This window comes from Staurois parvus, unplaced genomic scaffold, assembly GCF_062004578.1.
Source record: "Staurois parvus isolate SC_StPar_1 unplaced genomic scaffold, SC_StPar_1.0 ptg002183l, whole genome shotgun sequence".
Classification (NCBI taxonomy): Eukaryota; Metazoa; Chordata; class Amphibia; order Anura; family Ranidae; genus Staurois; species Staurois parvus.
In genome coordinates this window covers 53,144-76,746 of record NW_028319979.1, presented here as the reverse complement: position 1 = coordinate 76,746, position 23,603 = coordinate 53,144, and the positions used below count along the sequence as shown (strand labels likewise).

General features: G+C 48.0%; 1 protein-coding gene across 15 annotated transcripts in view; it reads left to right on the top strand.

Annotated features, from left to right (window-relative positions):
- The window catches only part of TPD52L2 (TPD52 like 2), a 44,852-nt gene that overhangs the window by 18,019 nt on the left and 3,230 nt on the right, over positions 1–23,603 (top strand). For 4 of the 15 annotated variants that reach the window (XM_089665406.1, XM_089665404.1, XM_089665408.1 and 1 more), the window contains 7 exons: positions 482–541; positions 2,016–2,075; positions 2,371–2,472; positions 13,622–13,648; positions 16,971–17,012; positions 20,481–20,529; positions 22,211–22,427. In XM_089665406.1, the coding sequence (XP_089521532.1) occupies positions 482–541; positions 2,016–2,075; positions 2,371–2,472; positions 13,622–13,648; positions 16,971–17,012; positions 20,481–20,529; positions 22,211–22,297 (427 nt within the window). In that variant the 3' untranslated portion in view covers positions 22,298–22,427. Of the gene's footprint in view, positions 1–481; positions 542–2,015; positions 2,076–2,370; positions 2,473–13,621; positions 13,649–16,970; positions 17,013–20,480; positions 20,530–22,210; positions 23,602–23,603 lie in introns of those variants that run through there. The other 11 variants (XM_089665410.1, XM_089665405.1, XM_089665412.1 and 8 more) reach the window with 8 other exon arrangements.

Here is a 23,603-nt window from a genome sequence, read left to right as displayed (position 1 = left end):
TGCGTCTGCACGGATTTTCGTACGGATCCTCAGCGGCACCACCCGCACAGATGTGAACCGGGGGTTAGCCATGATGCAAGCAGTGGGTTGGGACTTGGGAGGTGTTAGTCTGGAGGAGGGAGTATTCCAAGGCAGGATGTATTTGTTTGCAGTCTGCGTTAGGTGACATCCATACGTGATGCATGGGCTCCATGACAGTCGGGCTGGGGAGTAAAGTGCTAGATGATGCTTGATGTCTTCCAGGCAGGAAATGAAGCAGGCTCTATGTGACTTGCTGTTGTAAGAACCTTACATTGTGCAGTGAATTTGAAGTAGACTGAAGGGAAGGCCGGAGTTCGTTGTTGAACCTCAGAACTCCCCCTCCCCCATTGTGTAAGGTTTATCTCTCTGTTAAGTGTCTTCCTTAAAGCACAACCTGCCCTGGTGGCTACACCTGTTCCTGCGCTCTCATTAAAATATCTGATCTCCGATTTTGTTCCAGTTATGTAAAATCCTCAGAGAAATTCGGAGAGTGGAACGAGAAAGTGACTCAGTCTGACGTGTGAGTTTCCATGCAGTTGCACTTCTCCTGGCTTTCTGCAGGGGGCCCTGTCCTTGTTGATGAATGGAGTGAGCTGATGGGCGAGTGTCTGTGTGCCGGCAGTAAGAGCGGCACGGTGTGTGAGCAGAGGTGACGGTCGGTGGTTTTCCAGCTCTTCTCAGCCATCTCTTCTCTACAGTTGTTCATAATTTATACAGCTTGTCTGAGCCTTCAGGAGGCATGGGCAGGGAGGTGAAGTTACTCTGCAGAGCTCAGTGAGGGGAGCTGAGAGCTGATTGGAGGCAAAGGCCAACCCCCCACCCCCCTCTTCATATCAAACACAGGAACAAAGCTGAGGCTGTCAATCACAGGCTGTGTGCTGGAACTCCCTTGTTGCTTGTTTTCTCTCCGTGTCAGGAGTGACTCAAGCAGATTGCAGAGGAATGAGGCAGCAGATAGAAATGGCTCCTGCTGCTGTATCAGCCAATGAGGATCGAGATTGCTGAGAGGGCCTTGACTTTCATGCACATTGCTGGATTGAGATTCGGCTCAGGTATGTATTGGGGGCTGCAAGGGGAGCTGCATGCAGAAGGTTTTTTTTCCTTACTGCATAGAATGCAGGAAGTCAGGGGTGTCCAACTATGACCCTCCAGCTGTTGAAGTACTACAAGTCCCATCATGCCTCAGTGTCTTACCTGTGGATGTCAGAGTCTTGCAAGGCCTCATGGGACTTGCAGTTCCTCAACACCTGGAGGGCCATAGTATGAACACCCCTGCAGTAAGGTAAGTAAAAACCTTCTGCCTTTACAACCACATTAAAGGTGAAGTTTAAAGCGGAGTTCCACTCACCGGTCAAAAAATAAAAGTCAGCAGCTACAAAACAGTATCTTCTGACTTTTAAATAACAGCCACTTACCTGTCCCTCGGTCCTGTGGTGTCCCCCCCGCAGCCCGTTTCACCGGACGTCCTGTATTCCAGGAGGACGGCATCTTCAGTGTGGGCACCCGGCTGTGATAGCTTGCGGCTTCACAGCCGGGTCCGTGCTGCGCATGTGCGAGTAGCTCTGCGCTTCATGAATGGTCCTGTGAGGGACCTGTCACGTGTCCCAAAATACTACAGGCAGGTAGGACACCTTCCGATTGCCTAGACGATCGGACCGGAAGTGGGAGTGGGTAAGTGTCAAATTCGGGTACCCGCTCACCCCCCCCGCCCCCCAAAGGTGCCAATCCTTAAATAGGGAGTGGGGGAGCAGTCCTTAAAGTGAAACTTCCCCTTTTGGGTGGAGCTCCGCTTTAAAGTAATCAAAGAAGAGCCGGTACAACTGTGCAAGACTGAAGGGAAGGCCGGAGTTCGTTGTTGAACCTCAGAACTCCCCCTCCCCCATTGTGTAAGGTTTATCTCTCTGTTAAGTGTCTTCCTTAAAGCACAACCTGCCCTGGTGGCTACACCTGTTCCTGCGCTCTCATTAAATATCTGATCTTCGATTTTGTTCCAGTTATGTAAAAACCTCAGAGAAATTCGGAGAGTGGAACGAGAAAGTGACTCAGTCTGACGTGTGAGTTTCCATGCAGTTGCACTTCTCCTGGCTTTCTGCAGGGGGCCCTGTCCTTGTTGATGAATGGAGTGAGCTGATGGGCGAGTGTCTGTGTGCCGGCAGTAAGAGCGGCACGGTGTGTGAGCAGAGGTGACGGTCGGTGGTTTTCCAGCTCTTATGGTGGTCTTCATTCTAACACAGCTTAACCTAGAATAACGGGTGTTACGGCTTTCCCTGGGCTTTGTGTGCTGGGTGCTTGTCTGCCTCCCGGTTGTTGCTCTGTTTATATAACACGCTCTCTCTTTGTCTGACGCAGATACAAGAAGACTCAAGAAACCCTGTCCACCGCCGGACAGAAAACGTCCGCAGCGCTCTCTAACGTCGGCTCCGTCATTTCCCGAAAGCTGGGAGATATGAGGTGAGGGATCGGGTTAGGTAGTTGTAATAGAGAGCTTTGCATGTTTAACCCCTTTACGCCGGCGCCTCCCGGCCCTTTAAAAGTTCCAGAAGGCGGGGTTTAGGGTCATGTGACCGCCGTGACATGCGGTCACATGATCGGGAAAGGTCTTGATCGAAAGAGGAGATCGGGACCTTTCCATGAGTACCGGACATGCGTGCTGGCAGTGCGCAGGGCACACACTCTCAGCACATATGTCTTTATTAATAGAACGCAAATGTGCGGCCGCTCGGTATCTAGGCCCAGGCGCTGGGAGGCCGCACTTTTGCGTTCAGCCGGCGCCAAGAGGTTAACTCGGCAATTCGTTTTCATTTTGCAACCTCTGCTAAAACTTTTTTTTTTTTGGATGGGGGTGTGGATGGTGAAGAGCTGTGAACATCTTGTTGGGAAAATTCCCCTCACTATCTGTGAGACATCCTAACACAGACAGTGCCACTCGGGCAGTTAGAGTGAAAGTAAAGGCAAAAACCTAACTAATGCAGGCCATAGACGGGTCGTTTATCGGTCGAATTTTCGTCTGAAAGAATAATCCGATATTCGCGCCGTTAGTGGGGCAATGTCGTCAGCTGATTTTTGTGGTTTCTCCTCGTTTCTTTTATTGGTCATGCTGGAAAATTTACGAAAAACGGACGATTTTCATAAGCATTGGTGGCAACAGAACAACCGTTTTTTTGGGGGTTTTTTTTCTCATTTTTCGGCCAAAAATTCTATGGCCTGCTTTACTCTAAACCTACTCCCACCCCCATGCTAAACCTAATCTATCTAGCCCTGGAAAGAAAAAAAAAAATGACTATACCTCTGTTACACGCTGAAGGCGCTGCTGACAGTGTAGCACCGGGGCGGAGCGCCTACAGAGCAGGCAAGTGTAGAGATTTTTATCTTTACGGGACTGGATAGATTCGGTTTACAATGTGGCTGAAAGTAGGTTTAGAGTTGGTTACGTTTTCACTTCCACTTTAACTACTAGTGACACTTTGAACACTGACGGCAGTAAAATAAATAAATAAAAAATTATATAACTTCTGTGAATTGGGGAATACAAATGAGCTGTTTGCTAATGTTTAGAGAGAGGAAGGGATATTAAACACAAAGTGCCAACATCCCTAACGAATACAAGGGGAGGGGGGGAATCCTCTTTTTTGTTGGGACTTTAACGGCACAATTTACTTGTATGATAAATTTTAACAATTCAAAAGAGATTTTTTATAAAAACCGTATGAAATGTTATTTTTACAATCTTCAAATCTTCATGGTTTGCGAACCATGCATGATCCATGATTAGATTTGCAATACCATCTCTAATGACACCACCGCAATATGTATTGTAGCTTTATATTTATTTTTGAAGATTGTAAGAGGACCACCTTCTTCTTTTTTTTTTTTCCCCTACAACTTTCACTCAGGGTTAATGCATGTTTTCAATTGAATCCTGGAAGAAAAATGAGAAGTTTTGTGAATATTATATGAAAACATTTATAAATAGACCCCATTTTGTGTATTTTACTGTTTAATGTCCTTGAGCTTTACACACGTCTGCCCAATTATGTAAAAAAACAATTGGTTTAAAGTGATATTAAAGGCAATTATTTTCCCTTTTTTTCCCGAGTCATCTTCTAGGACAGCTCACTTGAGAGATAGGCTCCTCCCAGGAAACACCCGCTCCACCTTTTTCCTCTGTAAGTAGCCTCTCTCCCAGGGGACCCTCAGTATTAGTGTTTCCTCAGGCCAGGAGTGAGCTACGCCCGTTTTGTTATTTTTCTAGGGCCACCTGGCGAGGTACAGAGGCCCCCTGGCTGAGGCCCCCCTTTCCTCCTTTTCTAAGCAAGGCAGGGGCCTTGTGAGGGGGCTTCAGTCAGGTCCCCTTCGTGTAAACCCCTCTGGGGTGGGGGTGACAGACCCCAAATGGTCCTAGCGGGGCTCTCCAGGGGGGCAGAGCCCGCTACGCCGACCTGGGCAGGATTGCCTTTCCCTTGGGCTGAGGTGAGCTTACCTTTTCCGGGATCTCTGCAGCATGGACGGTGGTCGGGAGGATGCCGGAATCGCGTCATTTCCGGGCGCCGGGAAGTGACGTCACTTCCGGCGCAGGAACAGGAAGCGGCGCTGCCGCCATGTGGGCTATGGGCGGCGGGCCGTAGAACTCGCCCACACCACGGCCGCTTCTTCCACCGGCGGCCGTGAGAGGGAGGCCGGCGCATGAGGACCCCAGGGAGAGGGCGGAGCCCGCTAAGCCCTGCAAAACAGCCGCACCAAGGGGGAGTTCGCGGCAAGGATGGAGGCAGATCCGTCAAGGCTGGGGGAGGCCGGCAGCAGGTAAGGGCCTTTTTGGCTGCCACAACCACCCCGCCCGCCCTCTCATTCCCCCCTGCCCTTCTTCCCTACACTACCTAGGGGCTTTCTGGGTGCTGGGGGGCCACGTAGGGGCCCCAAGGGGGCTGCACGGCGGATGGGCGCCCTATGTTCCTCATCCCCAGGTGGGCCCACAGGGGGGTGGCACAGAGGCTTGGTGGTTAGCATGTCTGCCTTGCAGTGAATGGGTTGTGGGTTTGATTCCCGACTATGACACCTCCTGCATGCTTTGCATGGTTTGCATGCTCTCCCTGTACATGCATTGATTTCTAAGAGTCCGGGTCCCGCCCAGGACAAAGCCCCAACCAGGCACCTCAGGGAGATGACCTGGAGGAGGAACAACCGGATCTCTCCCTCCATGACCAGCTGTATGCAGGTCTGAAAAAAAAGAAAAAAAAAAAAAAGGGAAGAGCGGCCACGCAGTCCATGCGTATTCTACTTTATGGTCCTCCATCAGAAGGGAATGGGAAGAGCCGGAAAAGGAGGCTCTTTCCCAAATACCTCAAGTGGAGATTCCCATTCAAGGAAGAAGATGCTGCACCGTGGGGACAGCATTCCGTGTGGCTCAGAGAGAAGCAACTTAGTCTATCACTGCAAAAAGGCCCAGGTTCAAACCCAGGCTCAGGCACAAAATCTACTCTTAACTTGCCCAAGGCCAGATGCTCCTCTTTCTAGAACAAGGCGCCTTGGCGGGAGAGATCCAGGAGTCGCTGCCGGTCTTAGGGGAAACTGTGGCTTTCACTGCAGACGCATCGATGGAAGCTATTTGATTTACAAGCAAAAGTCTACTGCGCTTGTAAATTCCGCCAGAAGAGCTATCTGGTTAGAATCTTGGCAGGGGGATCTTGCCTCTAAATACGACAAAAGGAGACTAGGCACAGGCTGGGGATCAAGGATTAGTCAAGGGGAATGGAAGACTTCCTCTTCAACCCCAACCAGGATAGATCCAGGAACCGGTCCAAGTGACCGGAGGAGCCAAGTGGGAGGAAGGCTGGGACACTTCCACATACAGTGGCTAAAAATCACTCGGAACACTTTATCTTAGATGCATTCCGAATGGCTACAGAATAGAGTTCTCAAGACCCCCCCCCCCCCCCCCCTCAAAGGTTCTTCGCAACACCCCTGCCAAGGGACAGGGGAAAAGCGGACGTGTTAGTAGATCTCCTGGATGGGATGCTCGGGCAGAATGTAATTTGCCAGCTGGAGGAGGAAGAGAGGGGGAGTGGTTTTCTACTCCCATTTCTTCCTTAGAAGGAAGGCGTTGGGAACCTGCGGAATGATACTCAACCTGAAAAAGGGGAACGAGTTCGTGGGACCAAAAACAAAAAAAAACAAAAAAAAAAAAAGTTTTGCAAGGAGACCATACACACAGTGAACAGAACTACTGCCACCAGGGCGTATTTATGGCTTAGATGGATTTTAAGGACACATATCTGCATGTCCCGATAAGGGAGGAATCAGAGAAGTTTCTCAGGGTTGCGCTGGAAGGCGCAGGGGCAACAATTCTATTTCAGTTCAACGGAGGCAGCATGCAGGGGCGTGCATCTGTAATCCCAGCTCCTTTGGTGGCAGAGACTCTCAGACTGTTTGAGTCCAGGAGTTCTGGTCTCTCCTGAGCCATAGTGGTTGGCGCGTCTGCCTTGCGGTGTATGGGTTGTGGGTTCGGTCCCCGACCGTGGCGCCCCCTGCATGGAGTTTGAGTGTTCGCCCGCGCTTGCAGGGGTTTCCTCTGGGTACTCCCATTTTCATGCACTCCCCTCCGGTCTGTCATCGGCTCCAAGGATATTCACCAATGTCCGAGCAGAACCGCTACTTTTATTTGCAAATACAGAGAGGGGTGTGGAATCCCACGTACGGTGCACAAATTCCTTCCCAGAGTACTTGGGATGGCTAATCAATAGGGGGGGGAATATCCCAGCTAATACCTCCCAGAAGGATCACATATCTGAGGTATGCCCTGGATTCCAAGAATACCTGCTTATACCTAACGGGGGATGGCGACCTGCACGGATGGGCAGCACAGTGGCTAAATGGTTAGCACTTCCGCCTGACAGTACTCGGGTCGTTGGTTCAAATCCCAGCCACAGCACCACCTGCCTGGAGTTTGCATGTTCTCCCTGTGACTGCGTGGGTTTCCTCCCACACTCCGAAGACATGCTGGTAGGTTAATTGGCCCTAGTATGCCAGTGCTGCAATGAGGTTAGTGGGGCGCATGACAGCTGCCATACCCGGAGTGCAATGGGCACAGTTTCACTTCAGAATACTGCAGGACCATGTCCTCTCCCACTGGGATGGCAGCCAAGCAGCCTTAGATTCCAGGATCCGCCTCACACGCATGAGGAATTCGCTAAGGGGGGGGGGGGGGGGGGGAGAACATCCACACCTTAGAGGCTGGGAGAAAATGGCTGCAGGTCAGCCCGGAAAGAATCACCACAGATGTGAGTATGTCTGAGTGGGGTGCTCACATGGAAGACCGCCTGGCCCAGGGCAGGTGGGACGCGGAAATCTCGGACAGATCATCAAACTACAAGGAATTGTTGGCTTTCCAGGGTACGAGAGGGGAAGGAAGTTCAGATCTTATCCGACAACGCAACGGTTGTCACGTACTTAAACAGATAGGGGGGGCACGAGAGCCCCGAGACTGATGGATCTGGCAGAAACCCTCCTGAGCTGGGCAGAGACAAACCTAGAGTCCATCATAGCAGCGCATCTGAAAGGATATCTCAAACAGTTGGCGGACCAAATGAGCCGGAGAGAGGTCACTCAGACAGAGTGGTGCCTCAGCCGTACAGCATTCAATCAAACCTGCGCCAGATGGGGCACTCCCTCCGCGGATCTCTTCACCAACAGCCAAAATACAAAACTGGGGAGGTACAGCAGCCTGCAGAAGGACCCCAGGAGTGCAGGGAGAGATGCATTAGCCCCGCATTGGGAGGGAGACCTTCTCTATGGGTTTCCTCCGTTCAGACTGTTGCCGGAAGTGATGCAGAAGATTCAGTCATCCCAAGCCAAAGTCATCCTGATTGTACCGTTTTGGCCCAAAGGGCCATGGTTTGCCCAGCTGAAGGAAGTAAGCTCAACGGACCCATGGATGATACCGCCCTCACACGATTTACGGGGGGCAAGGGGAGGTGCTACACCCTCACCCAGGAGAACTCTCCCTAGCAGCGTGGCTTCTGAGTGGGACAGGCTAGCCAGGAAAGGCCTGTCAGAGAAAGTGGTCGCCACCATCTTAGACAGAAGGAAGAAATCGACAAACACCGTATATGATTAACTTGGAAGAAGTTCTCCGCCTGGAAAGATAGGAATGGGTCGCCGGGGGCTCCCATCTTACATACAGCATGGGAATTTCTCCAAGCCGGGGTAGATAAGAACCTGGCTGCAAATTCCCTTAAGGTGCAGGTAGCAGCACTATCAAACTTTCTGGAATTAGGATTGGCGGCAGACCCATTAGTAATCAGGTCCCTGAGAGCTATCTCTAGGCGCCGAGTCCTGCCCACGCCGAAGCACCCTACATGGGACCTGGGCACAGTTCTGACGAGTTTTTTCAGCAAGAACCTTTTTGAGCCTTTGGAGGTGTGTTCCTTTAGACTTTTTGACTCCTAAAACCATCCTGCTTGTAGCAATTACGTCTGCCCGCAGAGTCAGCGAACTGCAAGATCTGTTGGTAATAGAACCATACTGCACTAGCCTGCGGGACAGAACCATCCTCCGCACGGATCCGGCGTTTCTACCTACGGTTGCGTCACATTCTCATAAGTCGCAGGAAGAAATAATACCATCCCTGGAGGGAGACTACAGCAGAATTGATGATCCAAGGAAGGGGGACAGTGCCTCCAAAGGCACCATCACAAGATGGGTAGGAGAGGCCATTTCTGAAGGTTATAGAGCTGCGTCTGTCACCACCGGCCAGCCTAAAGGCGCATTCGACCAGGGCCACCGCAGCCACCTGGGCGGAAAAGGCGGGGGCCTCCCCTGGACAGATCTGCAATGCCGCAACATGGTCCAGTTTCGCCACCTTCGCTAGACACTCCAGATTTGACCTAATCGGCAGCAAGGACCAGGTGTTCGGCAGGAAGGTCCTACGAACAAAGGGCCCACCCTAGAGCATGTATTTCTATTCTACTCCTCTCAAGTGAGCTGTCCTAGAAGATGACTCGGGAAAACGCAGTTATTTACCTGTTAACTGTATTTCCAGGAATCTTCTAGGACAGCGTAACTCCCTCCCGATTGCTGTGTGATTATGTACTAGGGTTTCGTCATGCTTGAAATCGTCATTGTGTCTCTACTACCATTTTTATGCTTTCTCCTAGGCCTTCGGTCATATTCTTATACTGAGGGTCCCCTGGGAGAGAGGCTACTTATAGAGGAAAAAGGTGGAGCGGGTGTTTCCTGGGAGGAGCCTATCTCTCAAGTGAGCTGTCCTAGAAGATTCCTGGAAATACAGTTAACAGGTAAATAACTGCGTTTTTTAAATTTTTTTTAACCCTGTGGCACCGGTGTCTCCCGGCCCTTTAAGGGTTTCAGAACCAGGAATTTAGGGTCATGTGACCGTCGTGATTCACCTGCACGATGGTCACATGATCGGGAAAGGTCCCAATCGCAAGAGGAGATCGGGACCTTTCCGTGAGTACCGGACATGTGTGCTGGGAGCGCGCTCTCAGCACATATGGTTTTCTTAATTGCTAATGTGCGGCTGCTCGGCGTCAAGGCCCAGACACCGGGAGGTCGCACGTTTGCGTGCGGCCGCTTCCAAGAGGTTAAACATATATGTTATACTTAACTGCTCTATGCAGTGGTTTTGGCACAGAGCGGGCTTGCTCCTGAGTCGCTTGCTCTGCGTGTTTATTCCCACACACAGCCATGACTGAGCTCCACCCCCTCCATCTCATTTTCTGAATGGCTGTGACTGTCTCAGTTAATGAGGAGGTTGAGTCCCCGGAGAGCCGAGGCTCCCGTGCAGATTTCTGGATCACGATGGGGCTCAGGTCAGTATTGGGGAGGACAAAAGGGTTGTTTTATCTTCATACATAGAATGCATGAAGGTGAAAAACCTGGAGCCTTTGCAACCATTTTTTAAACCTAAGACAGGCGTAGTTGTTCAGGAAAGCGTTTAGAGAAACATCTGTAAGGGTGAAAATGCTTCTAAATCTCTGCACCTATATTGTGTTTTTTATATATCTAACCATTAATCTCTTCCATCACTAACACTCTAAACAGCCACACAATGGTCCGGGCAGCTATTTTGCCTCTGGAGGTTTTTGGAGGGTAAGAGATCCTGTGTGGCCGTGTGATAACTATCCACTTTTCTCAGCAGGTCCTCTTAGAGCAGACAGACAGACTGTGTTCCCTCACTTCTCAGAAGGTGGGGTGAAGTTAAAGCTGAAATCCGGGGTGCTGAAAAAACTCTCCGTACAGTGCAAGGGTTAAATGCTCAATTTTGCCTAGGATACTAGTAAAAGGGGCTTTACTCACTTTACTACTTGTACCTGTCAGCAGCCAACGCTCACTTCTCTCCGACATTCCAGGTTGTGGGCGGGGCTTCAGAATGCTCACTTACAATGCAGGACTGCATTGTAACTGTGATGTCACAGTTGCAACCGCAGGCTGGAGTGGCGAAGGGGAAGAGCTTCGGGGGAAGGAGGAGCCTGCATGAACGAGGGATAGGGTAAGTACCCTGGTACCCTAGGCAAAAACAAACATTTACCCCTTCCTAGGGGGGACTCCGCAAGAGTAGTGTTTTTTTGTTTTTTTTAAAGTTCCATGCAGTTCAGATTTAAATCTGACAATTTCTCTTCTGTGTTAAAGAAGGTATTCCCAGCATCCCGTAAGCTGTTTTCCTAGGTTTACTTACAGTGCATCCAGAAAGTATTCCCAGCGCTTAACTGCCACATTTTGTTATGTTACAGCTTTTTTCCAGAATGGATTCAATTCATTTTTTTTCCCTCAACATTCTACAAACAATACCCCATAATGACAACGTGAAAGGAGTTCGTTTTGAAATCTTTGCAGTTTATTAAAAGTAAAAAGAACCCCCCCCCCCTCATGTACATAAGTATTCCCAGCCTTTGCTCAGTACTTTGTTGAAGCCCCTTTAGCACCAATTCCAGCCTCAAGTCATTTTCAGTATGATGCTACAAGCTTGGCACACCTATTTTTGGATGATTTCTCCCATTCTTCTTTGCAGTACCTCTAGAGTTCCATCAGGTTGGATGGGGAGTGTTGGTGCACAGCCATTTTCAGATCTCTCCAGAGATTTTCAATTGGGTTCAAGTCTAGACTCTGGCTGGGCCACTCCAGGACATTCACAGAGTTGGCCCGTAGCCACTCCTTTGTTATGTGGGCTGTGTTCTTAGAGTCATTGTCCTGTTGAAAGATGAACTGTCACCCCAGTCTAAGGTCCAGAGCTCTCTGGAACAGGTTTTCATCAGGGATGTCTCTGTACATTGCTGCATTCATCTTTCCTTCAATCCTGACTAGTCTCCCAGTTCCTGCCGCTGAAAAACATCTCCACAGCATGATGCTGCCACCACCATGCTTCACTGTAGAGATGGTATTGGTCAGGTGGTGAGCAGTGCCTGGTTTCTTCCAGACATGACGCTTGGCATTCAGGCCAGATAGTTCAATCTTTGTTTCATCAGACTAGAAAGTTTTGTTTCTCATGGTCTGAGAGTCCCTCAGGTGCCTTTTGGAAAACTCCAGGTGGGCTGCCATTTTCCTTTTACTGAGGAGTGGCTTCCGTCTGGCCCCTCTACCATACAGGCCTGATTGGTGGAGTGCTGCAGAGATGGTTGTTCTTCTGGAAGGTTCTCCTCTGTCCACAGAGAAGCGCTGGGTCTATTTCAGAGTGACCATCGGGTGCTTCGTTACCTCCCTGGCTAAGGCCCTTCTCCCTCCATCACTCATTTTGGCCAGGCAGCCCACTCTAGGAAGATTCGTAGTGGTTCCAAACTTCTTCCATTTACAGATGATGGAGGCCACTGTGCTCATTGGGACCTTCAATGCTGCAGAAATGTTTCTGTACCCTTCCCCAGATCTGTGCCTTGATACAATCCTGTCTCGGAGGTCTACGGACAATTCCTTGTACTCCATGGCTTGGTTTGTGCTCTGACATGCACTGTTACCTGTGGGACCTTCTATAGACAGGTGTATACCTTCCCTAATCATCTCCAATCCCCTGAATGTCCCTCAGGTGAACTCCAGTCAAGTTGTGGAAACATCTGAAGGATGATCAGTGGGAATAGGATGCACCAGAGCTCAATTTTGAGTGTCATAGCAAAGGCTGGGAATACTTATGTACATGGGGTTTTTTTTTTGTTTTTTTTTAATACACTGCAAAGTTTTCAAAACGAACTTCTTTCACATTGTCATTATGGGGAATTGTTTGTAGAATGTTGAGGAAATAAATGAATTGAATCCATTTTGGAATAAGGCTGCAACATAACAAAGTGTGGCAAAAGTTGAGTGCTGGGAATACTTTCTGGATGTACTGTATGTTCATCTGCCTGCGAATAACAAGTAGCATGTGCTCTTTACAGAAGCGGAGGATGCCTCTTTACTACAAGAGAAAATCTCATAGCTTCTCTCCCGTCCACATTTCTTCCTTTTTCGGTACACTATGCTATGGTTGTTCATAGGCAGATGCTGTAATGAAACAATTATGTCCAGCATTGCATCAACATGGTATGAAAGGCACACAGCAGTTCAGGCCTTGATGCTGCTCAGGACATATGCCTGTGAGAGCATTTCATGTAAAATGATTCCATCACAAAGTACCTTTTGAAACCACTGTCAAAGGCATTTGCACCTTGTGGGCAGTTGTACTACTTAAAAACAAATCTGCACATTGCCCATACAGGTCAAGCAACAGCTTTGTTTTAAGCCCTGTCCCCTGCTGCTCTTACTACCCTTTCCTTCATTCCCCACCAGTCTGGTCAGCTGCAAGTAGTGGAAAGAATACTTCTGGGTATGGAGGATCACGTGACTTTCTCCATGTGACACTGCTGAGCCAAGACATCAGCGTTGTCACATTAGAAGTGGTCATAGTCCCGTATAGGCAGCAACTTGAGCAGCTCATAGCTAAAGCAGGGCAACTTTTCCAGTTCTCAGTAACTGAGGGCGGCTGCAGGGAAGTGTAGGTAAGGAGGGAACATTGAAGTGAGCCTGTGCTGTATACAGTAGTACGTGTGAAATTGCATCTGTCACAACCTTCAGTATACACTTCTATATCCAAAAGAGGTGCACAATGAAATCTAGGCACCCGTCACAGCAATGGGCTTTCAGTGCCTCTAAAGTACAAAGATTCTAGGCATTACGAAAAAACTTCACACTGCGGGAGTAGAGCTGTCCCGGTACAACAATATGCCCATACAAAAGCACCATTGGAGTGTACGGAGGGTACTAAAATGCCCTCCAACACCCAAGAAGGCTAGAACTACTTTACCTACTCTGTAAAAGTCTAAGAGGGTATAAAGTAACAGGAAAATAGTAAACGTTTGAAAAAGCTAGAGACTTTCCAAGAAGAGCCTATACACAGGAGAGACGTGTTCTAAGTTTTTTCTATTTTCTGGAGTGACAAAGCCTTTTATTAGTGTTTTTCTGTCTTCTCTCTGCATTATAATCTCTTTTAGTGATTGATATTGTATGAAAAGCCTGACACCGTGCACTGGGGGGGCATTTCATACTCCTTATGTCAGATAAACAATATTAAGGGAAACTCTGCAGCCTGTGCTGACTCTCTACCTACCCTTCCTCTCCCTTGCAGGGCCCTCCCTTTCTCTCAGTCTTTTAGGTAAGAGGAGATGGTCCTCTGTTCTGTGTTCCTCATCCCACAAACATATATGTATACACCCTTACGCATGTACACACAGATATGAAGTATTCTGTAGATTAGCACACGTTTGCTACCTAGTGTAGATTGGGCTACTTGACGAGAGTACAGCCATGTTGTTTTTGCTAACAGCAGTTTACTGGATATGGATTCTGAGGTTGACCAGTGGTGGCCCCATGCTGGTTGAACAGTCGGAGATCTCTTCTCTTATTGTCTGTCATATCTACAAGATGGCAGTCACAAGTTAACTGAAGAATAGATAGCGGATTGTTGGACTGTTCTATTAAAGGGTAGTTCAGGTCAGGTGTTGCAGCTTTTTTGTAGAGGGCTCCCTCATCCATGAAGGGCCCTGCCTAGGTTATCAGGTAACCTCTCAGAATTTGTAGGACAGGAGTGACAAATGATTTTAATAGTCCAGATAGCAGTCTTGAATGCAGTAATTATTCAGGGAGTCATCACATTTCTGGGGCTCACCTTCCCTTTTATCAGGGCTACCGAATATTTTAATTATGATTGCCCAGGGAGTCATCACATTTCTGGGGCCTGCCTCCCTTTATCAGGGCTATCAAATATTTTGACTATGCTCAGGGAGTCATCACATTTCCAGGACCCACCTCCCTTTCTCAGGGCTCTAGAATATTTTGACTATGCTCAGGGAGCCCTCACATTTCCAGGACCCACCTCCCTTTCTCAGGGTTCTATAATATTTTGACTATAATGTATAATCTAATCTTTGATCTATAATATAGAGAGTACATACAGTCTGCTCCGGTCCCTGGTTTAACATCGGATGAAGGGGAGCCATTAAGTTTTACTGTAACAGTCACTTGACATCTTTAGAATTATTTAGGGGATTAAAGAGAATGTGTTGTTTGGGACATGGACAGTGTTCTAAGGACACGTCCCATATTAAAGGGCAAGCTTGAAAGTTGACAGTGGGTGGGGCTAAGTCTGACTTTTATAAAAGTCAAGATTTGCATATCCATTCATCTGTCTATATGTTTGGACCTGTTGGTCATATTCATTTGTTGGTTGTGTAGTATGTTCCCTCGTATGCTTAGGTTACATTTCCTAGTTTGGCACCAAGTTCACTTTCACTTTAGGTACACTGGAATCCTCTCTGTTTTACAGAAATACATCACACATTCATGTAGTATATTACACAGTTGTACATGTTGGAGGAAAACAATGCAAAAGAGCAATGATAGTGTTTAAAGTGCCCCAATCCACAGCCACCGGTCGGCAATATGTGGAGTGTGACGGGCCGGGGTCTGCACATTATCGCTGCTCTCTGCATGGCTTTATATATAATCCTGTGTATCCATCAGAAGGTTCGTGTGGTTCCTCCTCCCGCAGTCTTGTGTATTCAAGGTGGTGGTTTCAGTCCATGCATCTCTGTCCTCCTCCTTTTGTATGTAGTCGGTTGTGTTCTGTTGCAGTGATGTGTCTGATTCTGTCCTATTACTATGCAGCCAGTGATATTATTATTAAAGTCACTTTTTTATGTCTTTGTAAAATCGCAGACATTCAGGAAATACAGATTAAACTGTGGTTATTGATGAAGGAGCAATTTTGTGACTGAACCTTCCCATTTACCAAAGACCAGCAGCATTGCCAAAAAATGCGACCTATTTATTTAGTAGGTTCATTGACGTCAAGAAGACTGTAGCGTACCAGTTCACTAGAGACCTGTGACATCACTGAGAATGCAGCCTATCCATTCACTAGAGACCGGTGATATCACTGAGAATGCAGCCTATCCATTCACTAGAGACCGGTGACATCACTGAGAATGCAGCTTATCCATTCACTAGAGACCGGTGACATCACTGAGAATGCAGCCTATCTTTTCACTAGAGACCGGTGACATCACTGAGAATGCAGCCTATCCATTCACTAGAGACCGGTGACATCACTGAGAATGCAGCCTATCTTTTCACTAGAGACCGGTGACATCACTGACAATGCGGCCTATCCATTCACTAGAGACCTGTGACATCACTGAGAATGCGGCCTATCCATTCACTAGAGAGCGGTGACATCACTGACAATGCGGTCTATCCATTCGCTAGAGACCTGTGACATCACTGAGAATGCGGCCTATCCGTTCACTAGAGACCGGTGACATCACTGAGAATGCAGCCTATCCATTCACTAGAGAGCGGTGACATCACTGACAATGCGGCCTATCCATTCGCTAGAGACCGGTGACATCACTGAGAATGCAGCCTATCCATTCACTAGAGAGCGGTGACATCACTGAGAATGCGGCCTATCCATTCACTAGAGACCGGTGACATCACTGAGAATGCAGCCTATCCATTCACTAGAGAGCGGTGACATCACTGAGAATGCAGCCTATCCATTCACTAGAGACCTGTGACATCACTGAGAATGCGGCCTATCCATTCACTAGAGACCGGTGACATCACTGAGAATGCAGCCTATCCATTCACTAGAGACCGGTGACATCACTGAGAATGCAGCCTATCCATTCACTAGAGACCTGTGACATCACTGAGAATGCAGCCTATCCATTCACTAGAGACTGGTGACATCACTGAGAATGCAGCCTATCCATTCACTAGAGACCGGTGACATCACTGAGAATACGGCCTATCCATTCACTAGAGACCGGGGACATCACTGAGAATGCGGCCTATCCATTCACTAGAGACCGGTGACATCAATGACAATGCGGCCTATCCATTCGCTAGAGACCGGTGACATCACTGACAACGCGGCCTATCCATTCACTAGAGACCGGTGACATCACTGACAACGCGGCCAAACCATTCACTAGAGAGCGGTGACATCACTGCAATGCAGCCTATCCATTCACTAGAGAGCGGTGACATCACTGACAATGCAGCCTATCCATTCACTAGAGAGCGGTGACATCACTGACAATGCAGCCTATCCATTCACTAGAGACCGGTGACATCACTGAGAATGCAGCCTATCCATTCACTAGAGACCAGTGACATCACTGAGAATGCAGCCCATCCATTCACTAGAGATCGGTGACATCGCTGACAATGCAGCCCATCCATTCACTAGAGATCGGTGAGATCACTGAAAATGCAGCCTATCCATTCACTGGAGACCGATGACATCACTGAAAGCATAGTTTATTATATATTCGGCTGAACAGCCAAAATGGCTCCTTCATAGCTAGCATTTTCTTTTTGAACTTGAAGATCCTGGCTGTGTGGTTAGTGTGCGCACATGTATTTTCTGCTCGCTAACTCTGCTTTCTGCCCCCCTCATGCCTTCCGAGTAGCAGCTACTCAATCCGTCACTCCATAAGCATGCCTGCAATGAGGTAACGTATACTACCTGTACTAAGAATACTCTGACATGCTGATATTATTGGATGCACAGTCCTTCAGAACATTTTTTTTTAAATGAAGTTGTGTGTTTAGATAAACCTATCAGTGTGCTCATATTAAAATAAATGATCTTATTTTGCATGAATTTACAAATCCTGCTGTGTGTTTACTGTGTACTTCCAATGCTTCTGTCTAGCATGAATGCTGGATGCACTGTCTGCTATGTAGGTAACCACTGCAGGTAGAGCAAGGGCTCGTGTAGTCGGCCCTTGCTATTCCTTTGATTAGCACTTTTATCACAAATTTGCAGCTTTCCATTACTTATGTGGTGTTTGTGACCTTTCTGGGGCTGCATTTGTCCTGCTCTGCATTTCTGATGACGCAGCAAGTCCCCTTGAGATCTGTTGGCATTACAAGCAAGTAGAACCAGAAACGACCTCTCCTGCGCTCCATGACCCAGAGCAAGGATGGATGGAACCAGAACTTGAAAAATTCGACCACCAATGCATAGAAGGTTGTGCAGCTCCAAACAAGGCTGGGGAAGCCCGACCAGTACTGCGAAGTAAAACAAAAAGCGCACCAACCTTGCGCATCACCTCAGCAAACCAAAATTTTATTGAATTCAGAATAATACTCACAAACAACGAAGTAAATCAAGCATGTAAGTCCTCAAAGGAACTTTAGAAGTGCGAGTCCCATCATAGGGGTAGATTCTCAGAGTACGGCTGATGCGTTTCGAAGGGGGTCCCTTCTTCAGCAGAGCTTTGATGAAGAGGGGACGCGTCAGCCGTACTCTGAGAATCTACCTCTATGATGGGACTCGCACTTCTAAAGTTCCTATGAAGACTTACTCACAAACAATGACATAAATCAAGCATGTAAGTCCTCATAGGAACTTTAGAAGTGCGAATCCCATCATAGGGGTAGATTCTCAGAGTACGGCTGACGCGTCCCCTCTTCATCAAAGCTCTGCTGAAGAAGGGACCCCCTTCGAAACGCATCAGCCGTACTCTGAGAATCTACCCCTATGATGGGACTCGCACTTCTAAAATTCCTTTGAGGACTTACATGCTTGATTTACTTCGTTGTTTGTGAGTATTATTCTGAATTCAATAAAATTTTGGTTTGCTGAGGTAATGCGCAAGGTTGGTGCGCTTTCTTCTTGTTTTACTTTGCGGCATTACAAGCAAAGCGGGTTAAAAGCAGCCCCCCGCAGTGTTCTGCGTTTCGGTAGTCATAGGTTTTAGGGCAAAATTTGAAGCCGTTTTATCAACGTAAGAACATTGAACGCAACCGACATCGTTTATCAGTGTGTGAAATAAGGACTGCCTCAGTTACGCACAAGCTCCAATCACAGTCAAGCCCACACTAATGTGTATATAAACAAGGGCGGTTTTTGTTGCGCCATGAACACCTCTCATAATCAGACTTTCACTGGAATGAGAGTTTTCAACCTGACGGGGAACTTTGAAGGAAGTTGGCCAGTTCCTAAATAAACAATTCAGTAAATTGTCCCAAGCCGAAGAGGAAGTCATGTAATTGGTCGAAAGCTATCTAGAAATACGGCCTCATCCTCTTCTGTTAGAAAAGTCCCATGAGGTCACCCAGTCTTGTTGGGAAAGTCACGTCATTTTGCCCTCTTGTTGGGAAAGTCACGTCATTTTGCCCTCTTGTTGGGAAAGTCACGTCATTTTGCCCTCTTGTTGGGAAAGTCAGGTCATTTTGCCCTCTTGTTGGGAAAGTCACGTCATTTTGCCCTCTTGTTGGGAAAGTCACGTCATTTTGCCCTCTTGTTGGGAAAGTCACGTCATTTTGCCCTCTTGTTGGGAAAGTTCCTTCTACGTTTGAATTTGGTCGAATAATTGTGGTTTCACGCTCACCCACCTTCTACAAGAACGTCAGCCTTTTGTTAATTGAGGTGCACTTACCATGGACTTGTATGGAGGAATAAGGGCCGCTTCACACTATATTTGTTTCAGTTGCTTTTTTCTGCATCCAAAATGCACAGAAAGTAGGTGATATGGTGGTCAATGTCATAGTTCACAGCAGTGCTTGCAGTTCCGGTTGCAGAAAAAAAAGAACACTTTGCATTTTCCTGCACAGAATTCTACTGGAACGCAGTGAAACGCACATGTCCCTATTTAAATTGAAGAGAGAGGGGAAAAATGCACTGGAATACAAAACCGCACTGGTATGCAAAAAAAAACGCACTGGTATGCAAAAAAATGCACTGAATGCATAAAAAATGCATCGGAATGTCAAAATTGCACCGGAATGCGTCAAAAACGTGCATGCAAAAACACATCTGGACTGCGTTTCTATAGTGTGAACTGGACCTAAGAGCAAAGCACAAATGCCATGTACATTAGTAGAATGGATCAGATGTGCAATGTGCAGGAACCCAAAGCAACTCACTGATTTATTTTGTTATCATGTAAAGTCCAGGAAACAAATATTGTTGCTTTGGGTTGTAAGTGTAGGTTCACATCTGTGCGGGTGGTGCGGCTGAGGATCCACACGGAAATCCATGCAGCCGCACAGAGGAATGCGGACCCGCGGGCGGGTGACATTAGTTCTAATGGCACGCCACCCGAACTGGAAAACGCAACCTCGGCTGCGTTTTCAGTAGTGCAGGGACTTCTTCTCTGCGTGTCACGGGGCACAGGAGTCCATTCAAATGAGCGGGCTCTCGTGTCTACGCAAAACGCGGCCCACACAAATGTGAACCGGGGGGTAAGGTGTTATTTTGCCTTCTTAAATATCCCTCTAAGTGACTTAAGTGACATTTTTTTTGCCTTTCCTATAAGGCTACTTTCACACTGCTCCACTGCGTTTTTTTGGGTTTTTTTTTTGTATTTTCCCCACAGGTCAAAGCACTTCCCACAGGTGCATTGATTGTTTAACCCCCGCTTCACATCTGTGCGGGTGGTGCCGCTGCAGATCCACACGAACATCTGTGAACCCGCACAGAGGAATGCGGAGATGCGGGCGGGTGATATTAGTTCTAATGGCACACCGCCCGCACTGGGAAACGCAACTGTACTGGGAACCTCAGCTGCGTTTTCCAAAGAAGTGCTGGGACTTCCTTCCCTGCGTGTCATGGGGCACGGGAGTCCATTCAAATGAATGGGCTCTCATGCCCGAGCAAAACGTGGCCCGCAGCCGCATAGATGTGAACCGGGGGGTAAGGTGTTTTTGCTGCAGTTTCCATTCATTTTAATGGAGGGATTTGTTTTTTCAGTGCAACTAAAGTGCCATAGATCACTGTGAAGAGAGCCATAGGATTTAAAGAGATGCAGTTTTTTTTGCTTTGTAACTGAAGAATACACCAAAAGTGGATCAGTGTGACAGCAGCCTAATTGTGCATGATTGTGGTGATGGTGGGGGGGGGGGTCATTGTCATTGCTGTGATTGGCTATTGAGACAGTAGATCCTTAAACCTTATTCTGTTTTATCCTTAGGAACTCCGCCACCTTCAAATCCTTTGAAGAGCGTGTGGTGGGTGTAAAGGTACGACAAAGATTATTATTCAGGATTTATGGCGCCAACAGTTTGCTCAGCGCTTTACAATATAACTGGAGACAATACAGCAACAATACAGTTCAATACAAGAGGGATAGGAGGGCCCTGATCCTGGGAGCTTACAATCTAGGAGGGAGGGGTGAGTGGTACAAAAGGTAGTAACTGTGGGGGATGGAGTGGTTGGAGGCGTGGAGGATACCAGTATTAACAGAGGGTGGGATAGGCTTCCCTGAAGATTTGATGTAATCAATGGCTCAGAGACCAGGCCGCTTTACGGAAAAGACTTTGTATGTGTTTTTAACCCTTTCACGCCGGCGCCTTTAAGAGTTTCAGAAGCCAGGAGGCGGGGCGGGGTTTAGGGTCATGTGACCGTCACGGCGGTCACATGCTCAGGAAAGGTCCCGATCGAAAGAGGAGATCGGGACCTTTCCATGAGTACCGGACATGTGTGCTGGGAGCGGGCAGGGCAAGCGCTCTCAGCACATATGTTTTTTAATAGAACGCAAATGTGCGGCCGCTTGCCGTCTAGGCCCAGAGGCCGGGAGGCCAAACATTTGCGTTCGGCCGGCGTGAAGAGGTTAATAGATGAAAATGTGACTATTTTGGGAACTTAGTGAAGATATTTAAAGGGCGCCTGTCCTGGTTCCTGACAGACCTGCCTTCCTACTTCAGTACCAGCTCTGCTGTGGGGAATCTGACAGTGGCGGCCTGGCCCTGGAGCCCCGCTCCCTGTTTACTGCGGGTGTTGTGTGACAAACGTAGATTTACCAACTGCACTTTCATTTCAGACAACTTAGGGCTCGTTCACACTTGACTTTGTTTCTAACTCTTGCCAAACGCCCCTATAGCATTAGACAGGCATTTGGGAAGCGTTTTTAATGCTTTAACCCTCAAGGGGCGTACAATCTAAGGTCCCTAACCCTCAAGGGGCGTACAATCTAAGGTCCCTAACCCTCAAGGGGCGTACAATCTAAGGTCCCTAACCCTCAAGGGGCGTACAATCTAAGGTCCCTAACCCTCAAGGGGCGTACAATCTAAGGTCCCTAACCCTCAAGGGGCGTACAATCTAAGGTCCCTAACCCTCAAGGGGCGTACAATCTAAGGTCCCTAACCCTCAAGGGGCGTACAATCTAAGGTCCCTAACCCTCAAGCGGCGTACAATCTAAGGTCCCTAACCCTCAAGGGGCGTACAATCTAAGGTCCCTAACCCTCAAGGGGCGTACAATCTAAGGTCCCTAACCCCCAAGGGGCGTACAAGCAAAGGTCCCTAACCCTCAAAAGGCGTACAATCTAAGGTACGTTCACTTTTAAGAATACTGCATGTCCTGCCCATTGTTAGGGTGGAAAATGTAATATGTTCATGCTTCTGAAGCCTTCCCTGTCCCCCTCCCCAACAGTGGGCCAGGGATCTTCTCCCCACAATAGCTGTCCTACTGTGAAATCAGTCATGCGGGGCTCCGCCCACACAGCCGCATCATTTATTCAGACTTCTGTGAATGAATGAACTACAAGTACCCACAGCCTTTACAGCTGATGGCTTGCAGTTCTCAATGAACTAATATCTATATCTATTGCATGCGGCTGTTTACTTAAAATTTATGTTGATAGCGTTGACTTCATTATATTTTATATTTGGAGGAATAATTGCTTGTTTTTTTGTTCTCTGCAGCCCCGGGTGTCAACTGACAGCAATGAAGAGAATGGAAGCCAGAGATTACACTCACCGGACCAGTCACAGGATTCCGCCCCATTCTAGGCCGCCCTCTCCACCCCCTTTTCCTTTTTAATTTTTGTTTCCCTTTTCTCGTCTTGTAACGACTGCATCATCTCGCAGCTCAGCTGGGCTGCCCAAAAAAAAAAAAAGATAAAAAAAAGTCAAAACAAAACACTAATTCCCTTCCTCCAAGTTTGTGATGTCCCGTGAAATTCGAACATTCCCATTTAAAACTTCCCCCTTTACAAAGCTGGATGCTGCAGGCCGAGACGCACCCAATGCGCTGCCATTGTCCAGCCTCTTCGGCAAAAGGGGGAGGGATTTCCTGCTGGTGACGGTGGCGGTTCTTGATTGCCATACTGAGAAGTGAAGGATTGAACTTGGTTTGGTGTTTTTACGTTTCATTGCATTTGTGGGAAAGGAGGAGTAGGGTGCTGTCCCTGGAGATGGTTGTGTCTAAGGCTGGCCATACATTATCCAATTTTCTTGAGATTTTTGGTTTAGATTTACCAAAAACCATATAATATGAGGTCAAACCTAACAACACTTTCAGTTGTATCCAATTAGGCGGGTTCTTGCACCACATAGTTGAAGGTAAAGCTAAAGGAAATTGGGCAGAAATTGGACAGAAAATTGTTTAGTGTATGGCCAGCCTTAGGCACAGGGGGACCCTGCCTGAATAAGAAAGTGTAAATATATTCACAGCCTCTAGAGGGAGCTCTTTCATTTATTCTGGGTAGTGGCTGTCATCTGTCTTCCCTGTTAAAGGAGAACTGTCATGAGAAAGAGAATGGAGGATGCCATTAACCTCTTCACGCCGGTCGAACGCAAATGTGCGGCCTCCTGGCTTCTGGGCCTAGACGCTGAGCGGCCGCACATTTGTGTTCTATTAAGAAAAAACGTGCCGATAGCGCGTTCCCAGCACACGTCTGGTACTCGCGGAAAGGTCCCGATCTCCTCTTTCGATCGGGACCTTTCCCGATCATGTGACAACGTGTCATGGTTGTCACATGATCCCTAAGACCCGCCTCCTTAAATTCTTAAAGGGACAGAGAGGCGCCGGCGTGAAGGGGTTAATGACTGCTTCAGTAGCTCGAGTCGCTTGTCCAAAGCAAGTACGCAGTGAAGGACTGTGTGCTTGCTTCCGTTCAGCGGCTTGGGTAGTACTGAAACCACTGAAGCAGACTAACAGCCATGCACTTAGCATGTTTGGAAGGAGGGTCAGTAATGGGCCTCCTCTGTGTTTCTCCCATGATACATTTACTTTTGCCAAGCTGTATATCTAAGAAGCCTTCGGTGGAAGCAGCTATTCTCTGATGCCAGGGCCACGTGCTAGGGCCTCCGATGC